Source organism: Jaculus jaculus, chromosome 5 (genome assembly GCF_020740685.1).
Source record: "Jaculus jaculus isolate mJacJac1 chromosome 5, mJacJac1.mat.Y.cur, whole genome shotgun sequence".
Taxonomy (NCBI): domain Eukaryota; kingdom Metazoa; phylum Chordata; class Mammalia; order Rodentia; family Dipodidae; genus Jaculus; species Jaculus jaculus.
Genome location: NC_059106.1, coordinates 135,043,794 through 135,069,217, shown reverse-complemented (window position 1 = coordinate 135,069,217; position 25,424 = coordinate 135,043,794). Strand labels below are relative to the sequence as shown.

The 25,424-nt window shown below is 41.2% G+C and overlaps 2 protein-coding genes across 9 annotated transcripts in view; both read right to left on the bottom strand.

The window, feature by feature from the left end:
* Nucleotides 1-1,572: 1,572 nt before the first annotated feature.
* Nucleotides 1,573-8,145, bottom strand: Crygs (crystallin gamma S). The gene is made up of 3 exons (XM_004654301.3): nucleotides 8,125-8,145; nucleotides 2,605-2,847; nucleotides 1,573-1,845 (listed from the first exon to the last, which is right to left on the bottom strand). The coding sequence occupies exons 1-3, from the start codon at nucleotides 8,143-8,145 to the stop codon at nucleotides 1,573-1,575; spliced, it is 537 nt and encodes a 178-aa protein (XP_004654358.1).
* A 4,286-nt stretch (nucleotides 8,146-12,431) lies between these two features.
* The window catches only part of Tbccd1 (TBCC domain containing 1), a 37,083-nt gene continuing 24,090 nt past the window's right edge, over nucleotides 12,432-25,424 (bottom strand). For 5 of the 8 annotated variants that reach the window (XM_045150708.1, XM_045150702.1, XM_045150704.1 and 2 more), the window contains 3 exons: nucleotides 23,699-23,885; nucleotides 23,067-23,561; nucleotides 18,544-19,163 (listed from right to left, as the gene is read on the bottom strand). In XM_045150708.1, the coding sequence (XP_045006643.1) occupies nucleotides 19,034-19,163; nucleotides 23,067-23,561; nucleotides 23,699-23,885 (812 nt within the window). In that variant the 3' untranslated portion in view covers nucleotides 18,544-19,033. Of the gene's footprint in view, nucleotides 12,769-18,543; nucleotides 19,164-23,066; nucleotides 23,562-23,698; nucleotides 23,886-25,424 lie in introns of those variants that run through there. The other 3 variants (XM_045150703.1, XM_004654300.3, XM_045150709.1) reach the window with 3 other exon arrangements.

Genomic DNA, 25,424 nt, shown 5'->3' with positions numbered 1-25,424 from the left:
GGTAGGGTCAGGGAAGCTGACAGCTGCAGTCAGCCTGCGCTCAGCAAATGGCTTTCTGCATTCTTTCTCCTCAGCACGTGTCTCCTTCGCTTTCACCCACTTCTTTCAAAGTGCCTCACTTGAAACCAACCATACGGCAAAGTGCCGGGCTCTAAGAAGACGAAGACGGGGAGAGGTGGTGTGCTGTGTGCACGGGAGCATACGAAGGGAGGCTAGCCACTCGAATCTGTCCTTTTTTGGAAGACATGGGGTTCGTCACCTCTCTTTAAAAAAAGACAGGTACATCCAGCATTTCCCCAGATTCACTGGAATGCTTGCTAAATATTCAGTGATGTCATGTCCTCATCACTCTCCTACTCGTCAAAATTCAATGGGTAAGACTTTAGGGGTGGCTCAAAGCAAGGAAAACCTATCCAAACTCTTTGCAACCATGTTTGAGTAGGGATAAGTTGTTCAAATGCGCTTTTCATAGCAAACCCAAACTTTGGGCTGAAAAGAAATTGTGTAGCTAGATCTTAAACAGGAAGCTTCAGATAACTTTCACTCTGCTATTGTCAATGACATCTTTTCACTAGTTGTTCTCAATAGTTATTCTGCCTCCTAAATGGAACCCTCGGGGGAACCCTGTTCTTTTCATCATTTAATTATTTCAGGGTCTTAATGATGGTTTATACTGACACTCATCTTGACAGGCTCTAGAATCACCTAAGGAATGAGCCTCTGAGCATGCCTGCGAGGAATTATCATTAGTAAGTTAATTAAGGTGGGAAGACCCATCTTAACTGTTGGGGGGGCACCATGCCTTGGGCTGGGGTTCTGGACTGGGTAGAAAGGAGAGAGCTGGCTGAGCATGTGCACTCACCTCTCTTGCTTCCTGACACCAGACACAATGTGACCAGCTGCCTTCCCTGCCAGGATGAACTGTGACTTTGAACTGTAACCTAAAATAAACCTGTCCTCCTTAAGTTGCCTTTCTGTGTATTTGGTCACAGCATCGAGAAAGTGTCTAATACAGTCTAATACGTACTCTCCACACACAGATGGCCAGCTATCACATGGTGAATGAAAGAGTTAGAAATAAAGAGAAAACAGCTTTTAGATGATAAACATCCTGAAGTCCTAGCTCTTCCAGTCACCACCTCTGATGAACATGGACACGTTGTTTATTTCCCTTAAGTCTCAGTTGCCTTATAAGTAACATGAAGCTAAGTCACCTCTCAAAGGGTGGATTGTGAAGAAAAAAATGGGATAATATGTGGCAGCTATTATTGTGCTTGTTGAATCAATGCAAACCACAAACAAACAGAGCCACTACATACAGGGATAATTTTCTAACCTTTCAATGTAGCCTCATTTAGTTTGGCACAAAGACCTAGATTGGTAATCTAATGGATGAGTTGCTATACATAGCTGCCCACTGTGGTGGGCCCTATTTTGCTGGTTTAAAGGTATTTAAGGAGAGGCATGATAGTCAGCAGTGGGATGCATTCCAATTCTTTTATTTATGATGTCTATTTGGACCACAGGCAGCACTCAGCCCTCAGAAAGAAATCTATGGCCCCATTCATGCCATCACTCCACAATGCGGCGGAAAGACTGGATAGCGGGGGAAGCTGCACCCCAATCAATGGGCTTCCGGTACTCCTTCTTGTCCAGGAGATACTGTCTGCCACGGTAGTTGGGTAGCTCATAGAAAATCCAGACACCTTCCAACACCTTACAGGAGTGAACCTCTCGCATGTGGAATTGCTCCATGGTGGAAGGGCAATCTTCCGTGGTTTCAAACATCTGACCATTAAAGTCCCCTTTCTCAAAGATCTGGATCTTGTACTGGCCTCCACTAGACTGAAAAAAATACAGAAGGAAATAATAGACAATATTGTAGAAGTTACTGGAAGTTCAAGAACACGGAGGAAAAAAAAATAGCAGGATTGATCCTGTCACCTTGAAAGGAAGGTCATTAAAATTTCTGCAATTTCCTCTCTAACATTTTTTTTTTTTTTTTGAGGTAGGGTCTCACTCTAGCCCAGGCTGACCTGGAATTCACTATGTAGTCTCAGGGTGGCCTCGAACTCACGGCGATCCTCCTACCTCTGCCTCCCAAGTGCTGGGATTAAAGGCGTGCGCCACCACGCCCGGCTCTCTCTAACATTTTTTAACCTTATGTTACTTTTGTCTCTTTGTGGATTCAAAAGCCTGTTGACTCGTGAAGAATTTGCTGCCCTCTTAAGAGCTTGTTGACATTGTTCTTGTGAAATTTCTTGCACATCTGACTATTGTGGAAGAAATAATACAACTATACCATGAAGAAATTAAAGGTCTTTACTTAACATCTGAAAAAAAAATTGCCATCTCCACTAACTGACTGAAACAGCTGACTTATAGTAAGACAATCAACTTGTCTAAATAGTCAAGAAGTAGAAAAAAAGTCAGAGACATAATTAGTATTCCGACTAATGAGGAGGTGGCCCAAGATTTTATTTCAACTTCAATAGCTGGCATAAACCAGCTACCTATGAAGAAGTGGAAAGATTTAAGAAAGAAAAAAAAAAGCGGGGAGGAGGTGGTGAGATGGGGAGAAAGCATGCAGCGAGCACAACTCACCAGATGAACGGCTCTGCAGGAGCCCAGGCGGTCGTTGAGGCCCATCCAACGCTGGTACTCAGGGTACTCTCCCTGAGCTAAGATATACATGTGCCCAGCAAAGTTGGGCCTTTCGTACACAGCCCAGGTCCCTCCTTCCACTCTGATGGAGTTGCAGCGGCTCAGGTATGAATGGAAGTCTGCACAGTCTCCATCACAGTCATAGTGGCGGCCTTGAAAATTTCTGTCTTCATAGAAACTAATCTAAGGTACAGAGCAAACACAAGACCTGAGTTGGGTGGCTTTATTCAGAGAGAAATTAAAAGCACGCTCGGGCTGGAGAGATGGCTTAGCGGTTAAGCGCTTGCCTGTGAAGCCTAAGGACCCCGGTTCGAGGCTCGGTTCCCCAGGTCCCACGTTAGCCAGATGCACAAGGGGGCGCACACATCTGGAGTTCGTTTGCAGAGGCTGGAAGCCCTGGCGCACCCATTCTCTCTCTCTCCCTCTATCTCTCTGTGTCTGTCGCTCTCAAATAAATTTAAAAAAAGAAAAAAAGAAAAAAGCACGCTCTTCTTCCTGTGGCTTGGCCTGTACACCGGTGTAGAAGTCTTTCTCCCCCGCTTCCTAGCTGGGCCACTTTTTCCTGCCTGGGTGCTTTTCTGCTTGCCTCCTACGTGTGTCTTACTTTGGGGTGCTTTCTCGCTTGGTTATGCGTATGATTTTCCTCCATTCTTTGAGTCCTTCACTATTTCTTACTCCTCTCTGGTCTTTTATGTGAAGATCTTCTGGTTCTCGTGCTGTGCCTTCCATGGGTGGAGCTATGCCTCCTCCAGAGCCCCATACTCCTGGAGATTTCGGGGAATGCAGATTCTCTCTGTCTATACTCTTCCTTTCGAGCCTGGCTAGGAGTCTTTCAGCTAGCCTCCTCCCTGCACCTTATTTCCCCCTACAATAAACCTTATAATTCATAATTTTAAAAAGAAGTTAAAAGCACATTGTCCTCGTCCTTGTCTCTTGCTGTCCGTTGTGGTGCACACCTTTAGTCCCAGCACTCAGGAGGCAGAGGTAGGAGGATTGCTGTGAGTTCGAGGCCAGCGAGGGACTACTAAAAAGAAAAAGGAAGAAAGAAAAAGAAAGTGAAATCCCTTTCTTTTCCATATTGAACAAACATAGTCCTACTTCACCTCATAGCATTTGGTTTGTGGCAGCTTTAGTTGTCAGCAAGAGGAACAAGCACCGTCTTAAAATGGAGCAGAACCGAGGAACGTTCCAGCGCAGACCACTAGTTCCAGACCACAACGCTCCTTCTCTTTATGCTTTCCTCTATACTGCATTACACTGTAAGTACCCAGGTATGTGTCTATCCTTCCCACCAGGCTCCTAAGAGAGTCTTCTAAAGGCAAGGACCGGGCCTTGAGCTACAGATTCCCATGTGCCCAGCAACAGCTGACAAATCCTCAATAAATGTCTGATGAATAAATTCACATGCAAAAACTCTCATGCTAGTATAGAAGACAGACAGAGGAAAGAAACTTAGACAAATTTAGACAACTTATCTTAGATGGTACAGAGGGCACACACACAAAAAGATATTCTGTTTTGTGTTAGTTTACTGACAACAGGATAACTGTAAAATAAGATGACAAGGATGTTCTTCCTTTGCTTCAAACTCTTATCAAGTTTTTGCTGACACCTGGTAAATGTTGCTCTGGAAAACCAGAAATAAGCCCATGTTCTAGAGCTACCCCTGCATAATTAATCCCACTACCTTAGTTTAGGGGCCGCTCCGGGCTTCACATGCTCCCTTGTTAAACAGTGACTCAGCCTGAAGTCCTGGCTGCAAAGCTACTAGAAACCCCAGAGGCTTATGAAATTACTTCTGAAAACCACTGTGAATACCACATGTTGACGAGGTTTCTTTCTTTCTTTTTCCCTTCTTGCTCAGTAATGCCACAATCTAAAATCCATACTAGGTTATAAAGGAAACCAGCAGTCCTGCTGGAAGTGGAGGGTTTCTTGGCATTATGTCGCCACCTTGTGGCCGGTTGGCTTTATTGACCTAGCAGAACACTCGTTATTTTAGATGAAAGCAGTAAGAGAGGCAGGTAGTCTTGGATTTTGAGTAAGTGCTGAAGGCAAAGTGTTTTCCACAAGCAAAGGAAAAGGGACGAGCCTGTTTAAAATAAAGGAGAAAAGGAATATAGACCCTTATAGGGCAAGTAAACCATGCTAGGGGAGCTATACCTTAGTGGTTTGTGCTGGAAATAAATGGCTCTGAGCCAGTGAGAGATGACAAGAACCAAGTGAAATGGGAGAACAATCAAAAGGATTTGGCCACAAATTAGACACAAAAATGAGAGAAGAAGTAAATGTATGCAAAGCATCCAAGCCCGTGGTCAGTCATCCTTGGTGATTCTTTCTATACCAAGCACACTAGTTACTTCCTTCACCTTGAACCTTCCTGGTTCCTTACCCCTCCCATTTCTCTTATCCTTATTTCCTGTTCGATAAGAATTTATCTTTCTCTTCCCTACCTACTAGAAAAAAGCATCTACTTAATTTAGCCTTCTCTTTTTTTTTTTTTTTCCTGGCTGGGTATGGTGGTGCACATCTTTAATCCCAGCACTTGTGAGGCAGAGGTAGGAAGATCGCTGTGAGTTCGAGGCCAGCCTGGGACTACAGAGTGAGTTCCAGGTCAGCTTGGACTAGAGTGAGACACTACCTCAAAGAAGCCAAAAGAAAAGAAAACAAACAAACAAACAAAAAAGCCATGGTCTGGAGAGATGACTTAGCAGTTAAGGTGCTTGCTTGCAAAGCCTAAGAACCCAGGTTCAATTCCCCAGTACCCACATAAGCCAGATGCACATGGAGGAGCATATGTTCATTTGCAGTGGCTAGAGTCTTTGGCAGACCCATATTCTCTCTCTTTCTCCTTGTGTGTGCTCTAATAAATAAAAAATTTAAAAACTTGTTTTTCTGCCCTTTCCCCTTTTAGCATAGCAGATTTAGACACATGGTAACTGTTTATAGATGAAGAAAACAATTTCAGAACTGCTATTTACTAGCCAGATGACCCTGGATAAAGTTCTCATTTGTAAAACAAGATAAACAGTATCTCCAGCAGAGGGATGTTCTCAAGGTCCGATGGAATCAGCAAAGCACAGTTACTCAAAATTGCCAATAAACCTCTACTAATCATTTCAGATGAAGTGACTTCCTTCCCAAAGGTCACTAGCTGGCTGAAAGACGGTAGCAGCATGCCAGTGGGCTGTGGTGCAAACCTCCTGTTAGCGATGCTTCTTTTCCTACCTTCCTACCTGCACAGTAGCAGCTCCACATCACTGCTTCCTCTCACACACCACACAGAACTGGTGTTGAGCCAGATAGGGTTTTTGCTATGACCTACCGAGAGATCTTTAGGAAAATCAAGTCACTGCGCTAACAATGGGTCGATTCTTAATGTCTTAATTCATACGCTCAACTGACTTTTAGACTCAGACCAAGTACTTATAAAAAAATAATGCTTTTCATGTTATGGGGAATGTGGTTTGGGTGTTTCACTTCACTGTTTCTAACATTTACTGCCCTCTCCACATTTGCCTCAGTATCAGAGAAGCAGGAATATGCATGATGTTCTAGAAGGTCACCACACTGTTCACTTTCCAAACAGACCAGTCAGCCAATGCAAGGTTGAGCCAAAGTGTTCACCATTCTCTTTCCCTTCAGTGAGAGTCCTAAATCAGAGCCAGAGGATGCCACCCCCAACTAGATGCAATTTCTATTTGAAAAAGAAACATGAAATCTATCTACTCTACTGCCACAGAAAGACTTTGACCCTTGGACCAAAAAAAAAAAAAAAAAATGTAGAGAAAGCTAAGATACAGAAGGCTTTACTAGTAAATTACTACAAAATTCCTATCATTTCATATTTATTTTCTGTTTTTGAAAATTGGCTTACCAATCTAATGTAGCAGAAGGAAAAAAATGCCTTGATTATCTGAATAACAAAATCATGATTAGAATCTGTTCCTTTTGCCAAGCAAATAACTCTTCTGATTCAATTGGTAGCAAGATAGTAGGAGAGGTAGAAGCAATGATCTGGGGTAAGACATAACTTATAAGACCTTTACATAATTTCCTTCAATTAAAGCATTCAAATTCTTTAGGAGGACCTGTAAAAATCCATCTTCTTTGCCCTCCTCCAAACACTGCCAGGTATTTCTTAGTTCGAGTTGTTAAAATGGGGACAAAAGCAGACACTAACCAATTATGGGACAAGCTAACCAGGACTTCCTGTTATGATGCACAAGGAAGCATACAGTACTGCGTGTGGAACTTTCTAATCAAAGATGTACCCTCTGAATTTAAATGTAAGGAAACTATCACAAAAATGGAGATGCAAGGCTTTCTACAAAATGCCTGGCCTGGGCTTTGAGGAACACAACAAACAGGTAGAGAAGTTGTTTTATATTTAAAAGGAAAAAAAAAAAAAGCCCAAGGAAAATGATAAAATGAAGTGATGGTCCTGGTGTCCTAAATTACGCATAATTCTCAGGACACGCTGGAAAAATCTCAAATGGACTGAATATAGGTATTGTATTTATGATTGTAAGGATGGCAATGGCATGATGAATCAGTACCTTTCCTAATGGTTTAATGAGACATCAAATATAGCAAAATGAGTGAAGGGTACTTAAGTATTCATTGAACATTTCTTTCTTATACTTTTGAGATTCAGTAAGTCTGAAATTTTTCAAAGGAAAGAGCTGGGGGGTAAGACCAGGCACTAGACAATGACTTTGGCTTTAGATCTGCTGGTTAGGGGAAAGTTAACAAGTGAACTTATTTCCCAAAGTCTTGCCTAAGAAAACAACTTCCAAACAAGCAATTGAGAGTTGAACATTTCAGAGGCAGTTTTCCTAATGTCTGTTTGAGGAGTGAGAATGACTGCTTGAATGATGGAGAAGTATAGGACTTAGTCTGCTGGCCTGACCTATCCACTGGCTTCTTGGAAGAATAATGATTGAGGCTAAATTATAGTGGTACACACCTGTAATCACTCAGGAGGCATAGGTATGTAGATCGCTGTGAGGTTGAGGTCACCCTGTGACTACATAGTGAATTCCAGGTCAGCCTGGGCTAACGTGAGACCCTACCTTATAAAAAAAAAACATTTTTTTTTTTTTTACAATTAGAAGTTTTCTGTAACAAATAATTCTCATCACCATGGCCTATTCTTCTGGGGAGTCACAGTAGGTACTGAAAGGCAAAAATCAACCATGGGATATATTTTATAATCATGGAAAATGTTAATAAAAATTTTAATTAAAAAAATCATGATGATATTTATGGATTGTTTGTTGCATTCAACACAGTGCCAAAATAAACCTTAGTAAAGTGTTGATAATTCTGTTAGACTAGAAAATAATAAACATTTCTTAATTTTCTCTCCAAATGCAAGTATTTTAAGTACTGTCATACTCACCTCTAGGCAAAGCATAGCTTCCCTCCATGCTAAAAGCTACATGACCATTTACTTACCTTGGTTCCAGTTTTAGACATTTTAAGTGCGAAGGTTGATTTTTCCCCAGTGCTGAAAGAAGTCTAGGAATAGCTATGGGGAGTTGGAGGCACAGGGACATTTATACTGGGGTGGTTTTAAATCAAACATTTGCTTAGTCATGAGAATAGGATCCAAAATTTGAGTCAGTCATTTGGAGTCTATTGATGGTTTCTAGAAAAACAATCGGGATTATGAAATAAAGGAAGGCTTCAGTACCCTCTTTAATGCTCACCAAGCCCTGCTGCATTAGAGACTTTGCTGAGTCAAGCCTCCAAAAACCCAGGCAAAGTTTCAAAAATTAAAAACAAAAAAAGTCTCTTTCTATGCAATTTCTTTTTCCAGCCAATGACCTCTTGGAAATTCCCAATGTCCTTTCTCTTCTTCTTCAAGAACTTTGCAGAAGGTAAGCCAAAAGATTACCCTCTATATCTAGGCAGAGGTGGTGTGCTCTGAAGGAAACAAGCTTACATAACAACTGAAGTTTCCGAATGCTCTGTCTGTGTGTTGTGGGGTGTGAGTCACTACAAAGAACAATGAAACATTTTAATAGACAATATTATTATACCAATGTTTAAATTTCTTGAATTTGATCATCAAGTGTTTGCATAAGAGAATGCCTTTGTTTTTGGGAAATGCATGCTAATGTATTTAGAAAAGATCCAGGATGTCTGCAAGTTGCTCTTAAGCTGTTAAAAAACATAGTACAGTGGGAGAGTAATATGGCAAAATGTTAACAAGTGGTGAATCTACATAAAAGACATTGGGGGCACAGTGACCTCATTTTGGGGGACAGGGTTTTACTATGTAATGTAGTAGCTCTGGCTGGCCTGGGACTCACTAGGCAGTTCAGGCTGGAGTCACAGTCATGGCAAGCCTCCTGCCTCACAAGTATAGGGATTATAGGCTATGCAACCATGGTCAGCTCCATGACTATTTTAATAAATATGCTTTTGGTTTGAATTTTTTTTCCAGAAACAAACTGGAAGAGTTGAAACAACAAAAAGGGTATATGAGTGTGTAGAGACAGAAAGCTACCATGGGATTCCAGAACTTGCTGCCTACTAGGCGAACTTTCTCGGCTCATACTGTGACCTGTTTAGGAAACGTTTTTCGGCTCTTAATACACCTCTGACTTTGCTAATAATACCTTATATAAACGCAAAGAAACAAAAAAAAACAGCTTTTCTCCATTTCCCTTTTCCTTGCCAATTACAATCTTCTCAAAAGTCAACTTCCTCATCTTTCTCTAAGCAAGCTATTCATCAAAGATTTTTATAAGTGCAATATCCACAAGATGTCCGATGTCTCTTGTGGCAGCCAAAGAAGTCTTGGGTTTGTTAAAAGTAATGACTCCTCAGAGTTGTGAGACACGTAGTGGCCCTGCTAGTGGATTACTTGGTCCCAAGCCTCAGCTGGTCTGTGGCGCTGTCCCTCCACTTAGTCTCAGGTCTGTACACTGCCATGGGTTTACTATCTGGATTTGTTCCCTGTTGAGAAACCAAAGCTGGGTTTCTGGTTGACTTAACCCTTCAGGTACTGTTGCTTGAGTAAGTCAAGTGCCTTGCCATCTGTCCTCTCCCAGCTGGACCTCTGGCCTGGCCAAGAGAGCCAGTCTGCCCTGTTCCTCCTGGTTCCTCCTTGGCAGAAGCTGTTACTCAGCAGAGCAGGTGGCTCTCACCTGCTTGTTAGTAAACTGTACTTAACACTTCTCACCTACAAGGATGACCACCGAGGGCCAGAATGGGCTCTTGGGGGGGGGGGGGTGATGTCTGTCCCCTGTGCATGCTTCTGCTGCTGCAAAGAAAGTTCCCTGGAGAACAACTGGTCTTGTAAGTCTTTGGAGTAGGACACATTCAAAACCTGCTGAACCAGATTTACCTCCAGGGCCAATACTGAGGAGGGAGAGGGACTATGCCAAGTATCGATATGATCATCTCATCCACTGCCCCTCTTGAGTCTTTGCCTGTTAACCATTGTCTAAAACAGTCCTCTGCTTGCCAATCATGATCTCTAAGCAACAGACTTTCTCCCAGACTCCATCTGGGAAGAGATCAGATAGCTGAGCTGAGCAACCTTGGAAGTGGTCAGTGCCCCTCAGCCCTACACAATAGCAGGGATGAGCTCTAGATTGACCCCTGCTCAGTCATCTGCCTCTGGGTGACAAAGACCCCTCCTCCAGCCTCCTTCAGTGTACTTTGGAAATAAGAGCTACACTACAAAATGTATTCAAGAGATCTCCAATAATTTTTTTTCTGTACTTAAAAAAAAAAAGATGTCCGATGGTCAGTTCAGAAAATAGCAAATGTACTGAAGAACACTGAGAAGTAAGTAGTAAGTCCTGTAGTTTGCTTTCTGAATCAACCAACTTTGAAGAAACTACTTGACTGCTGACAAAACCCACTTCTGTGATTCCAGAGGGCCTTTACCTGGTGATGCTCTGCCTGCTAAACTGCATCTTAAAAGTAAAAATGATGAAAACTTCAATTAGAATTAACAAAATTCAGAGTGCTAATTTTTTTGCTTTAGAAATGAAAGAGAAGCCTCTTTTTAAAATTAAAATCATTAACTAAGTATCTAGTATGCCAATTATCTGATTCATTAATTTGAAATCATGTGACTTTATCATTTATTTTTCTTCCTTTTACTTTTTATTAAGTAGAAACTTGTATGGACAGATCATGTGTTAGTATCATCACTTCCCTCCACCCTGCCCCCATTCCACTGGGGTCCCCCTTCAGTGGGTTGCCACTATCCCCCTGAGGTTGCAGGTTGGGAGATGGGAGAGCATTAGTCGTTGTAGTTAGGGGACAGTGCCTCTGGACATTCCTTTCCACTCTGACTCTTACAATCTTTCTGGCCCCTCTTCTGCAAAATCCCCCGTGCCGCCGTGGTGGGTGAGCTGTAAGTCCCCTTTCGTGCTGTGCTCTCAGCAGGTTCTGGATTTCTGCTTTGGTGTGTTCATCCTCAGCATCCGTCTCCATCACCTTAGCACTACTTGACAGGCTTGCTGTTGAAGCAGCGCTCTTGCTCATCTCACCAAGTCCTCTGTGGTTTCACCTGGGCCCTGGCCTTTATCTTAAGTAGGGCTTTCCTAATCATATATAAACTTCACTTGATTCAATGTTACAAATAACATCAACCATGTCCTTGAGGAAGGATTAATATCAGTGACATTCAATACATACCAGTGATGACACATTAAGTACCATTCACTTTTATTTAACCATAAAAAATTCACACAGATCTGGGCATGGTGGCACACACCTTTAATCCCAGCACTTGGGAGGCAGAGGTAGGAGGATTGCTGAGAATTTGAGGCCACCCTGAGACTACATAGTGAATTCCAGGGCAGCCTGGACCACAGTGAGACCCTACCTTGAAAACCAAACAAACAAACAAAAAGGTTCACACAAAATATAGAATATTTCAAAATCCAATCTATCATCTATTAACTTTTCTTCAGATAGAATGTCCTAGAGTTGTGCTTCGTGCAGTTTCTTTTTTTTTTAAAGCATCTTTTTTTAAAAAAAAAAAAATTATTTATTTATTTATTTGAGAGCGACAGACACAGAGAGAAAGACAGATAGAGGGAGAGAGAGAGAATGGGCGCGCCAGGGCTTCCAGCCACTGCAAACGAACTCCAGACGTGTGCGCCCCCTTGTGCATCTGGCTAACATGGGACCTGGGAAACCGAGCCTCGAACCGGGGTCCTTAGGCTTCACAGGCAAGCGCTTAACCGCTAAGCCATCTCTCCACCCCTTCGTGCAGTTTCTAACAGTCACAACTCTAATAAATTCGGTTCAGTAACAAATTAACATCCTTTCTGAGCACTGACACCTGTGATCTATTTCCTTCAAGCACATTACTAATGATATCCTGTATATTTTAAAAGTTCAGCGCAAAAACATTTTCTTTTCCTTTTTGAGACAGGGTCTTACCCTAGCTCCAACTGACTTTGAACTCACTCCATAGCCCAGGCTGGCCTTTAGCTCACAGCAATTCTCATTTCTCAGTCTCCCAAGAACTGAGATTAAAGCATAAGCCACTGCTTTGAAACCTTTTTAAAAATCAAAACTTATGTAACAAGGAGAAAATTACTTTTTAACGTTTTTTTATTGGAAAATTGAAGCAGAAAATGAAAAATACGACTTTTGTACAATTTCATTAAGTTTCATACTTTAAGAACTAAAATACTGTACAAAACTATGCTATATTTATATACCAATATACATTATTTTCAACTACTTTAAAAAGGAGTAGCAATTTATTTTTAAATACAAAGAACTATAGTTCTGTTTAGCTCTAGAAAGGATGGAACCCTTTCACTGTACAAATTAATACATGAAGTAAACTTGTAAATCTATACTCCACCACTTAAATATTAACATATATATAAGAGGATTGCTTTCCCAAGCTTTTCATTTTGGTATGACAAACATGAATCTTCTGACGGTTACAGGAAAGTCAGAAGTTTAGCTAAAATCTAACCTAAATAGTAATAAATGAATTTGGAATGGGAATCAAGCAAAAAGGTCCCAAAGTCTCTTGAGCAGTGAGAGTGCCTTCACAATACAGCTTGAATACAGGCACCACCTTCCATTCACCTTCATGTGTTCACAGCCCTGTAGATCAAAGCAAAGTTATTATTAATAACTTACTTCTCTATTGGGTTCATGCAAATAAGAAAAAACTATTTGCACTTAAAATTAGCACACTATAGGTTAACTTAAACTATTGTTAAGTTATCCTCTTATAGCTCTTTCTCTGTATAACCCTCCACCAAATATCCAATTCTCCACTCGAATGCCTTTGTACACATTTACGTGTGCGGGTGTAGGTGTGCACGTGTGCCATGGTGCACGTGGAGCCATCAGAGCACAGCTTCAGGTGTTGGTCCTTGCTTTCCACCTTGTCTAAGGACAGGCCTCTTGTTGTTTCCCTGTTATGTTCACCAGGCTAACTGGCCTGTGGGGTTCTGGGGATTCTCCTGCCTCTTCCTCTCTTCTTACTGTAGGTGGGCTGGGATTACATATTATAGATGCTCACTCTACAATATCCAACCTTTTTTTCTTCTTTTATATATTTATTTATTTTGGTTTTCAAGATAGGATTTGACTCTAGCTCAGGCTGACCTGGAATTAGTCTCAGGGGTGGTCTTGAACTCATGGCAATCCCCCTACCTCTCTTTTCCCAAGTGCTAGGACTAAAGGCATGCACCACCATGCCTGGCTAATATCCGGCTTGTTTATGTGGGTTTTAGATATCTGAACTCAGGTACTCATGCTTGCATGATAAGTGCTTTACCCACTGAGACATCTCCTCAGCCTGTAAACATCCTTCTCTTTTTTTTTTTTTTTTTTTTAATTTTTATTTATTTGAGAGCGACAGACACAGAGAGAAAGACAGATAGAGGGAGAGAGAGAATGGGCGCGCCAGGGCTTCCAGCCTCTGCAAATGAACTCCAGACGCGTGCGCCCCCTTGTGCATCTGGCTAACGTGGGACCTGGGGAACCGAGCCTTGAACCGGGGTCCTTAGGCTTCACAGGCAAGCGCTTAACCGCTAAGCCATCTCTCCAGCCCCATCCTTCTCTTTTTTATTAAAAGTAGTAATAGCAAGGCATGGTGACATATATCTATAATCCTAACATTCAGGTTGCTGAGGCAGGATGCCTGCCATTGGTTCAAGGTCAGCCTTGGCCACATAGCAAGCCTCTGTCTCAAGTTTGTTTTTTTTTTTTTGTTTTTTTTTTTTGAGGTAGGGTCTCACTCTAGCTCAGGCTGACCTGGAATTCACTATGTAATCTCAGGTGGCCTCGAACTCGGTGATCTGCCTACCTCTGCCTCCCAAGTGCTGGGATTAAAGGTGTGTACCACCATGTCCGGCCCAAGAACAAATTTTATTTTAAAAGGAGTATACACTGTAGAGATGTGAATAATATATAAAACAAACAATAACAAACACCTTTTTTATTTCTTACAGATTTGGAAAGCTGTAATTCCTTGAGAAGTTAGGCATATATGTCCTACATTACCCCACTCCTGGGTATATATGTGAAATGCAAATATATGCCTACCCAAGAACTTATGCTCAAATGTGTGCAGCAGCGTCCTTCACAACAGCTCAACAGAACCCTAAAGACAGCTGGTGACCAGATAACCACAGTAGAAGATCCTCACAATGGAGTGGTACCCTGCCACAGACAGGAACAGTCTTGACACATGATAGATAATGTGCATGGACCTGGAAATGTTATGCTAAAAGAAATCAGACTGATTTCATGTATATGAAAGGCCATTTAAATTTTACTTATATGAAATGTTGCTGGGGCTAGAGGAAAGCGGAGACAAAACTGGTCAGAGGAATAAGAAATGTTTACCATTTATGCTAAGTGTTAAGAAAATATTCTGAATGGTGGCAAGTGTACACACTTGTGAGGGTACATCCAATGAATTCTTCACTTTAGAAAGGTTAGTTTCCAGGCCTGTAATCCCACTACTTTGCAGGCTAAAGCAGAAGGATTTTAAGTTCAAGGTCTGTGTGGGCTACCCAGTGAGTTCACGACCAGCTTTAGCAACTTAGTGAGACCTGGTCTCAAAAGCAGAAAACAATAGCTGGGCATGGTGGCACACACTTTTAATCCCAGCACTCCCAAGGCACAGGTAGGAGGATCACCAGGAGACTACATGGTGAGTTCCAGGTCGGTCTGGGCCACAGCAAGACCCAATCTTGGAAAAAAACCAAAACAAACAAAACAGGAAGGACTGGAGAGATGGCTCAGTGTTTAAGGCACTTGTCCACAAAGCTTAACAACCCAAGTTCGACTCCCCAGTACCCATGTAAAGCTAGATGCACAAACTGGCACATGCATCTGGAGTTCATTTGCAGTGGCTAGAGGTCCTACCATGCCCATTCATTCTCTCTCTCTCTCTCTCTCTCTCTCTCTTTGCCTGGAAATAAATAAAAACATTTAAACAAAGTAAAAAGGGAATTGTGCAGCCGGGCGTGGTGGTGAATTCCTTTAATCCCAGCACTCTGGTGGCAGAAGTAGGAGGATTGCTGTGAATTTGAGGCCACCTTGAGAATACAGAGTGAATTCCAGGTAAAAACAAACAAAACAACAAAAAAAGAGGATTGTGGATATAGCTCAGTGGTAGAGCATTTGCATAGCACGTGCAACGCCCTAGGTTCAACCTCTAGTACCAGAAAACAAAACCAAACTCAAACAGAAAGATGAATTTCGGGCTGGAGGGATGACTCAGCAGTTAAGGTGCTTGCTTGCAAAGCCAAAGGATCCAGGTTCAATTCCCCAGGACCCATGTAAGCCAGATGCACACGGTGGTGCATGTGTCTGGAGTTTGTTTGCAGCAGCTGGAGGCCCTGATGTACCCATTCTCTCTCTCTCTCTTTCTCCCCCTCTTTCTCTCTGTCAAATAAATAAAAATAAAATATATTTTTAAAAAGATGAGTTTCATGTTATATGAATTATACCTCATACAAATAATAAACTTTCTCCAACTTTAGAGATTTAGTCTCATTTCTATTTATGTTTTTAATATCATTTGCAAAATATTTTGGGTATACCATTAGCCTAAGTGTGAAAGTCCTAACCTTCTTTCAAAAATGTAGTGTTTTGGGCTGGAGAGATGGCTTAGCGGTTAAGCGCTTGCCTGTGAAGCCTAAGGACTCCAGTTCAAGGCTTGGTTCCCCAGGTCCCACGTTAGCCAGATGCACAAGGGGGCGCATGTGTCTGGAGTTCGTTTGCAGAGGCTGAAAGCCCTGGCGCGCCCATTCTCTCTCTCTCCCTTTATCTGTCTTTCTCTCTGTGTCTGTCGCTCTCAAATAAATAAACAAATAAATAAAAAAAATTGTTTTAAAAAAATGTAGTGTTTTATTTATTTTGAGATAGGGTTTCTCTGTGAAGATTAGGCTATCCTTGAACTCATGAAGATTCTCCTGCCTCAGCCTCCTAAGTGCTAAGGTTACAGGTGTGTGCTATTATGCCTGGCACACAAGATTCACACTTTAACTTTGCCCCCGAGCTTAGAGATCCTTCCATTTCTATACATATAGATCAGCTTCATTATTTTAAGGATGCATCCCATAAGATGGATGAGTCATTCATAAGGATTCTACATAGAATTTAGCTGTGACTAGTCTATAGCTACTTCAAGCTATGATGCAACAGTTATCTTTTAAAAAACACACTTTGCGCCGGGAGAGGTGGCATGCACCTTTAATCCCAGCACTTGGGAGGCAGAGGTAGGAGGATCGTTGTGAGTTCGAGGCCATCCTGAGACTACATAGTGAGTTCCAGGTCAGCCTGGGCTAGAGTGAGACCCTACCTCAAAAAAAAAACAAAAAAACAAAAAAAAAAAAACATTTTGTGGGGGAATTAATGCCTGGTATGGAAAATCTTATCAAAAGCTATGGAGGGGGAGGCTGGAGAGATGGCTTAGCAGTTAAGTGCTTGCCTGTGAAACCTAAGGACCCCGGTTCGAGGCTTGATTCCTCAGGACCCACATAAGCCAGATGCACAAGGAAACTACTCCTGTTGTTGGGCTACACAATTATATTACGCCTACCAAACTGCCCTCTAAATAGTTATATTAATGCTACTCTCGCTTTTGGTTAGAGCAGCTTCTTGTTTCATATGGCCCTGACCAATGAGGAAACTCAAAATTCATTAAAGTGCTGAGAAGTGACAGAGGGGTGATCAGCACTGAGGTATCTTCATTAGACACCCCCAAGGCCATTGTACTCATGATTTCATAGTGGCTGAAGCTATCTACACAAGACCTGAAAAACAGGAGGGGAAAAACAACAGCAGCAAAATAGAACAGGGACCAGGGAAGAAGAGATTCAGCAGAGGGAGGAGGAAGGAAGGGGGTGGGAGAGGACTGTGATCTTGAGAAATGCTGAGGATGAGCAGATATTGAGTGTTCTCACCATAAAAATGACAACTACATGCTGGGTGTGGTTGTGCACATCTTTAATCCCAGCATTTGGAAGGCTGAGGGAGAGGATTGCTGTGAGTTCAAGGCTACCCTGAGACTACATAGTGAATTCCAGATCAGCCTGGGCTGGAGTTAGATCCTACCTTGAAAAATAAATAAATAAATAAATAAATAAATAAATAAATAAATAAATAAATAAATAAAAAGTCCACTATATGAGGTACCACATATAAGTTAGCTTGATTTAGCCATTCACAGAGTGATTCTATGTCAAAACAAAACAAAACAAATCCATGTTGCACATGATAAATACATACTTTTATCTATCAACTTAAACATAAAAAATTAAATATATCTCTAAACTTCCAAGAAGTGAAACTAGTAAGTCAAAGAACATTTTCAATTTTAAATTTCATCAAACTGCCTCCTACAAAAGTGAAGACTCAAACGGTGTCCGACTTTGGAGCATTTGAGTTTCTGGTTTTCAGATCCATTTGTATAAATATTGCAAAATCATTAAAAATACGAAATAGGAAACATTTCAGTCTCAGATATTTCACAAGGAATAGCCAAACTGTATGTTATATTTCACATATTATTAGTACTATTTTTGGATTCTGGAGAGGGTTTGAAACAAACTTACTCCATAGCCCAGGCTGACCTAAAATCTTCATCAATCCTCCTGCCTCAGCCTCCCAAGTGCTGAGATTATAGGCATGTACTACCATACCTGAGACATTTATTACGAAGTGAACATTCCTGTCTGTAAATATTCTTTCTGTGAACTACTTATGACCTTTATCTATTTTCTATTGTTAGTCTTTAAAAATACTTTATAATAGCAAATAATTTCTATTTTAAAATATCAGGGGCTGGGGAGATTGTTCAGTGGTTAAGGATGCTTGCTTGCAAAGCCTGCTGGACTGGGTTTAATTCTCAGTACCCCTGTAAATCTAGGTGTTCAATGTGTTACATGTGTCTGGAGTTCAGTTGCAGAGGCAAGAAGTACTGCCATGTCCATTTTCTCTCTCTTCTCCTCCCTCTCTCTCATATATATAAGTAAATAAAATATTTAAAAGAAATAAAATATCATGTATCTGGGGCTGGGAAGATGTCTCCATGGATAAAGTGCTTGCTGTATGAGCATTAGGACTGGAACTCTGATCCCCAACACCACACAAATGCTGGGTGGATGTACTCCCAGTGCTTATGAGGTAGACACAGGGAATCTCTGGGGCAAGCTAGCTAAGTAGGCTACGTGAACTGGCAAGTTCTCGGTTCAAATGAGAAATAGTGCCTCAGTAAGTGAAAGCAGTCAAGGAAGACACCCTATTCCAACCTCTGGCCTCTACATGCACATACCTGTACATGTACATGCACGTGCACACATACACACACACACACCATACACGCATACTCATGCTAAAAAAAAAAATCACATATTTGGATTAAATAACTCCCAGTAGATTTATTTGTATCCATGTTCTCATCTATTTATTTAATCCACAACTTTCTTCTAGTATTCAGTAACAAAATGTCCATTTAGATTAATTCTGATAATTTATTAAAAACTCTCAAGTGTGATTAACAAAGATCATCTAGTTTATTAATTGGCTTGAGGGGGGGAAAGGAAAAAGATATGTCAGAAAGGAGGATTAAAAGTTATAGCTATTAATAGGGAAAATAGTAATATTGGGCAGTACAACTTGTGTCATGCAAATAGCAAGAGATAAAACTTGGTGATTCTAGTTGCCCAAATTTCTATTGGTTCCATTTAAGTAATTTAGTTTTCTCATAATAAACTGGTAAAATAAGTGTTTGTATACTGGTGGGAGTGGTAGAACGTAATATTATGCACTTGGAAGATTTCCCCCCAAAGAACTCCCTTCAAGTGGTCTGCATTACAATGTCTACCAGTGACATGACGCAGTCCTATCCTGCTGCTTGTTCGGAGCCTGCTGCAGGGGGTACAAGGCTGTCCAGCTGTTGACGATGTCCTGTATTAATCAACCATTCATAAAACTTGGTCTCCACAAGTACCTGAAACTGCTTCCTTTGTTCCCTAAAGTTGAAATTAAAAGCAAGAAGAATATAAGAACATTAACTCAGACAAATTTATTCCAAGTGATTACAACATGAACATGACAATATTAAATCACCATTTCTAATTACTCTTTTGTTTTCATTCCATTTCATTCTGAGTATAACAGAGCACCACACTTAAAAGCTAGAGAGATGGCTCAGCAGGTAAGGCTCTCGCCTGCAAAGCCTAACGACTGGATTGCCCAGTATCACATAAAGCCAGTGGTGCATGCATCTGGAGTTCATGTGCAGTGGCAAGAGACCCTGGCACAACCATTCTCTCTGTCTTTCTGAGTTTGCAAATAAATAAATAAATAAACAAATAAAAAGCTCACCTTTAATCCCAGCACTTGGGAGGTAGGGGTAGGAGGATTGCCATGAGTTTGAGACCACCTGAGCCTACAGAGTGAATTCCAGGTCAGCCTGGGGTACCCTACCTCAGAAAACCACACACACACACACACACACACACACACACACACAAATCTTCACATGAATGTAACTGGGCAGGACATATACTGCCTCCCCCTCTTCCCTTCTTTTCCTTTTTTAATTAAAAAACCTAAATTTGTCTTATGTTTTTGGTGTGTGTGCACCTGCATGTGTCACAGTATACCTGTGGTAACCAAAGACAACCTTCTGCGTTCTCCAGGCTAGCTGGCCCAAAAGCTTCCAGAGGATTCTCCTGTCTCCATCTTCCAACTCACTGTAGGTGCACTGAGATTGCAGATGTAAGTTACAGCATCTAGACTGATGTGGGTTCTGGGGATATACACTCAGCTCTGTGTGGAAAACACTTTATCCACTAAGCTCCCCAGTCCCTCTTCTGTTTGTACAGCACTTCCTGCTTAGCCCAACAGAGCCTCCACGTTCCACCTGCCTCCCAGGTACTGGGATCATGAGCATATGTCATCATACCCCAGTGCCAGCTACTCCTTCAGTTTTTTATTTTTTCTTGTGCTATTGGAGACTGAACTCAGGGCCTCACACATTCTAAGCAAGCACCCTACCACCGAGCTATATATCCTCATACTTCTTTGCATCTTTTATTTTGACACAGGGTCTCACTACTTTATTCAGGCTGGCCTGGCACTAACTTTGTAACTCAGGCAGACCTTGAACTCAGGATCTTCCTGCCTCAGCTGGAGTCACAGGCTTACATCAACAGGTGTGGCTTGCTCTTTGTTTACATGACACAATTAAAAGTACATTAGCACACTCACTTTTAAAGAGTAACTAGCTATTATTTATTTATATGTTATTAAGTCTAGTCTGAGAAACTTTTACAACAGACACAGCTATTCTAACCTTTTAAAAAATCTAATAAAGGGCTGGAGAGATGGCTTAGCGGTTAAGCGCTTGCCTGTGAAGCCTAAGGACCCCGGTTCGAGGCTCGGTTCCCCAGGTCCCACGTTAGCCAGATGCACAAGGGGGCGCATGCGTCTGGAGTTCGTTTGCAGAGGCTGGAAGCCCTGGCGCGCCCATTCTCTCTCTCTCCCTCTATCTGTCTTTCTCTCTGTGTCTATCACTCTCAAATAAATAAATTTAAAAAAAAAATCTAATAAAGCCAGGTAGGGTGGCACACGCCTTTAATCCCAGCACTCAGGAGGCAGAGGTAGGAGGATCACCAGGAGTTCAAGGCCACCCTGAGACTACATATTGAATTACAGATCAGCCTGAGCTAGAGTGAGACCCTACCTTGGAAAACAAACAAAAATCTAATAAATGTAAGGGATATAACTAAAGTATTTTCAGTAACATATATCATATAGCAGTTTTACACCATGAGCAACAAGCAGTATGGAATGCATGCCATATTCTAACATCATCACAACCAGAAAAAAACAATCAAACCATACACAAAATACAATTATTAAGGTAAAGAGCTTTTCTAGCTATTAATGACAAGGAACACAATGGTCAAGATATCATGAAAACCTTTGTCAATCATATACAGATTAAAGAACTCAGTCTCCAAGCTCAAATGGACAAAATTTAGAAGCCAAGTCACCACCAATTTTTAGTATTATAAAAGCTCTTTTTTCAGAGGATTGAACTGATGGCCTCTATGCAAGGCAAGCACTCTACCAATGCAGCTATATCCCCAGCACATCTTTTGGTACTATAGTCGTTCCTGTTTTCCTCTCCTAATAGCTCTAAGAAAACTTATCCAACAATGTATTTGTATAAACAATGATTAATTATTCTGAGAGTTTGCTAATTTTAAGTTATACATACTAATTTGTCTAAAAATTGTCAATAATATTGTTCTAAGCTGTGTTCCAATTCTTAGAGACTCATTTTGGCTGTGGTTTCTTCACAAAACAATGTACCAAGCCTGCCTCCCATAAGTACTTTTTAAACTATTGCCATTCTCCTCTAGTCTAGACTTCTCGCCCTCTTTCAAATTTCTAACTTTCCTATGTGCAGTCACATTGCTTTATGCAGTTTAGTCCATAGCAACCAGTAGTTTGTGTATGATAGATGTCCTATAAATGTTCCTAAATAAATGAAAAGCCTTTCTGTACCTCACTCAAAAAAAAAAAAAAAAAACTTCCAGTGGTTCTACTGCTTAATTCTATGTAAATCTAACTTTCACTGGTATTCAAGGTATGGCAGACATAGTCTGATTCAGTCTACCATCAAGCTGAATTCCACTCTTCTACACCCAACACTGCTTCAGCGGCTGCTTCCAAGGCTCTGACGTTGGCAATATTAAGCCCAGCCCTCACATCCTATCTCAGTTGTCAAAGCCTATTATAAATTCTACTCTTCCTTGGCTAGTCACACTGACATCTTCTGAATCTGTATAAGCCATAAGACATGTCTGTGGCTTTTGGAGGTCAAAGATCAATACCCTCAGAAATAAAATTCTAGACATAATATAATATCCTTATCCATCTATTATCCAAGGCATGTAATTGAAAATAAGCTATTTCAGGTTCCTCAAAATAGAATGAAGCAAAGTATTTTATACTAAGTAAAATTACCTTCATTTAAACATACTCTAGTTTTCCATCTTACCATGGATTAAGAAAAACTGGTAAGAACTGGCAACAATCTATGGATTGGCCTTAGGAAAATACCTTTGTGAAACATAACTTAGTCTGTGGTACAGTGAGAACCAGAGAAACTGGTATTTTAAACAAGCTCCTTGGAGGATTCTGATGCACAACCAAGTCTTGACAACCATAGCATAGAAAACTCATTACTTAAGATTGGATTATGTGCCTTGTTCTATACATGATTTCTTCAGTTAATGTAAGTCTTAGCTAAGTCAACTAAAGTTAAGATCCTCTTTTTCTTCTTCCTTTGAATGAAGGTGTTACCATGTAGCCCTCAATGGCTTTTAATTTGTGATCCTCCTGCCTCAGATTTTCAAGTGCAGAAATTACAGGCCTGTGCAATCAGCCCAGACCAATGTAAACTTCTTAACAGAGAGTCTAATCCAAGAATACCTGCTTGTTCTTATCTCCCAATAACAAAGTGCCCAGAAAACTAACTTAAAACCCAAGCCTTGGGCTGGAGAGATGGCTTAGCGGTTAAGCGCTTGCCTGTGAAGCCTAAGGACCCCGGTTCGAGGCTCGGCTCCCCAGGTCCCACGTTAGCCAGATGCACAAGGGGGCGCACGCGTCTGGAGTTTGTTTGCAGAGGCTGGAAGCCCTGGCGCGCCCATTCTCTCTCTCTCCCTCTATCTGTCTTTCTCTCTGTGTCTGTTGCTCTCAAAATAAATAAAAATTAAAAAAAAAAATTTTTTTTAAAAAAACCGAAGCCTTAACAAAACACACCTTATATTAATTTTGGTTAGCACAGCTATAAAATGTATAGTTTTTCCCATGAAATTACACATAAAATGTAAATATTGTTTCAAGAAAACACTTACTTTGTCAAATGAGCGTCTTTCACAGTTTTCTGCCAGATCTGTATCTTCTGTTCTCGTTGGGCTAGTGCTTTCTGATAAGCAGGTGGAAGACCCCCAGGTATCTCTGCTGTGTCCCCTTCCATTTCAAAGGGAGTAATAAATACGTAGAATTCACAAGGTGGTAAGAGCCGGAAGACTGTGTCGCTGTTTTCTCTGCACACAACCACTGGGTTATCCCAATAGTTAGGCACTGTAGCAAGGCCGGTCCTGGCCATATGGTCCTCCAGCATTGGGTAATGGGTATGAAAAGGGGCCAAAGTTACTCTCTGATTCCCAGAAAGAATAAGTGGGCGTGAAGGTGTCAAAATGTGGAAAATGCAGCCTGTTGTAGAAGACATGGATAGGCGATGGCAAACAGCGATGACTTTTACACTGTCACAGTCACGGAGGTGAAGAGCAGTTTCTACGGGACCCAAGATAAAGGTGCTATTCCTGCACTTTTCAATTGTCACAGATCTGAAAACAAATTTTAAGTGAGACAAATTCTTCTTAATGAGAATATAAGTTTTAAAAAGAGTAATATTTTCTTATGGGGGAAAATAAATCAATGCTACGCCAAAGAAAATATCAAAATGTTTGAAGATTGTACTTACCGTAAGGGGGAGAGTAGATAGATAAAAGATTCGTTGCAACGGTGAATCCTGACATGGGCCCCCACCAGAGTATCTGAGCTCTTGGCCAATGTCTGCTTGTACACCTGGCTCATCACCACCATGCGGTGCAGCCTGGGGGCCACATGAGTGTTACAAGCAATCTTAGCTCTTTTGGTTGCACCTTCAACTAGTTAAGAAAACATACAAATAAATAAGATACATTCAGATCCAAGAAAACACATAACCACTTGAGGTTATACATGTCTAACTTAGACACATGTGAGGAAAATATGTTAGACCTAAGCACTAGAAAAAGAAGTAGTATTACTCTTTTTTGTGTATTTATAGCATTTCAAAATTAGTATTCAAGCTGGGCTTGGTGGCGCACGCCTTTAATCCCAGCACTTGGGAGGGAGGTAAGAGGATAACCATGAGTCAAGGCCACCCTGAGACTACATAGTGAATTCCAGGTCAGCGTGAAACAGAGTGAGACCCTACCTTGAAACCCCCCCAAAAAAAATTAGTATTCAAAAATTATAAACCGGGGGAGGGAGGGAATTAACATGGGATTTTTTTATAATCATGGAAAATGCTAATAAATTTTTTTAATTAAAAAAAATTATAAACCTATAATCCACATAAGACTGTCAGTAGATTTACCTTTTAGGTAATGTGTCTAAGACCAGAAGGCTAGTAAGTTCCTGATTCAAATATCTTCTCCTCCAAGATGTTTTACCTTAGCATCGCAATTATAATTAACCCCTCAAAACTGCCTGTGTCAGTTCTCCACATTTTCCACTCCTCGTAATTTACTAATAGTATTGTTCTATGAATTCTACTTCAGTTCATGTCTTTACTCCCAAGATTTTTAATACATGAGAACACATTTTCCCATCACAAGGTCTTACACAAATTGATATTAAAAATAGGTGGAGGGCTAGAGGGATGGCTTAGTGGTTAAGGTGTTTACCTGCAAAGCCAAAGGACCCAGGTTCGATTCCCCAGGACCCACGTTAGCCAGATGCACAAGGGGGCGCAAGCATCTGGAGTTTGTTTGCAGTGGCTGGAAGCCTTGTTGTGCCCAATCTGTCTGTCTGTCTGTCTCTCTCTCCCTCTTTCTCTGTCAAATAAATAAATGAAAATAAGGTATTTTTAAAAATATATGGATAAAAAAATGTGGAGAAGCCAGGCATAGTGGCATACATCTTTAATCCTGGGTAGTCAAACCTGGGTCTTTTGGCTTTGCAGGAAGTGCCATAAGTGCTAAACCATCTCTCCAGCCTCAGAAATTTTGTAAACGTTCTCCTTTTTATTTTATTTATTTATGTGAGAGAGAGAATTGGTGCACCAGAGCCTCTAGCTACTGCAGACAAACTCCAAATGCATGCATCACCTTGTGCATCTAACTGACATGGGTCCTGGGGAATCGAACGTGGGTCTTTAGGCTTCACAGCCTAAAGTGCCTTAACCACTAAGCCATCTCTCCAGCCCTTGAATACAGAATTCTTAAATACAATTTCTTTACAAGTGCTTTTTTATTAAGGTAGGATTTCACTTTAGCTGAGGCTGACCTAGAATTTACTATGTAGTCTCAAAGGGGTCTTGAAGTTATGGTGATCCTCCTACCTCTGCTTCCTGAGTACTGGGATTAAAGGTGTGTGCCACACCCAGCTACAAGTCCATTTTTTAGTGAGAAAGAAATCTGATACTTTTTAAAGGCACTGCT

Bases quoted from the DNA above. Each gene is read 5' to 3' on its own strand.
- Crygs (XM_004654301.3), bottom strand. From the start codon at position 8,145: ATGTCTAAAACTGGAACCAAG. The intron at 2,848-8,124 runs GTAAGTAAATGG...TCTGTACCTTAG, and splicing joins TGTCTAAAACTGGAACCAAG to ATTAGTTTCTATGAAGACAG. The intron at 1,846-2,604 runs GTGAGTTGTGCT...TATTTTTTTCAG, and splicing joins CCTGCAGAGCCGTTCATCTG to TCTAGTGGAGGCCAGTACAA.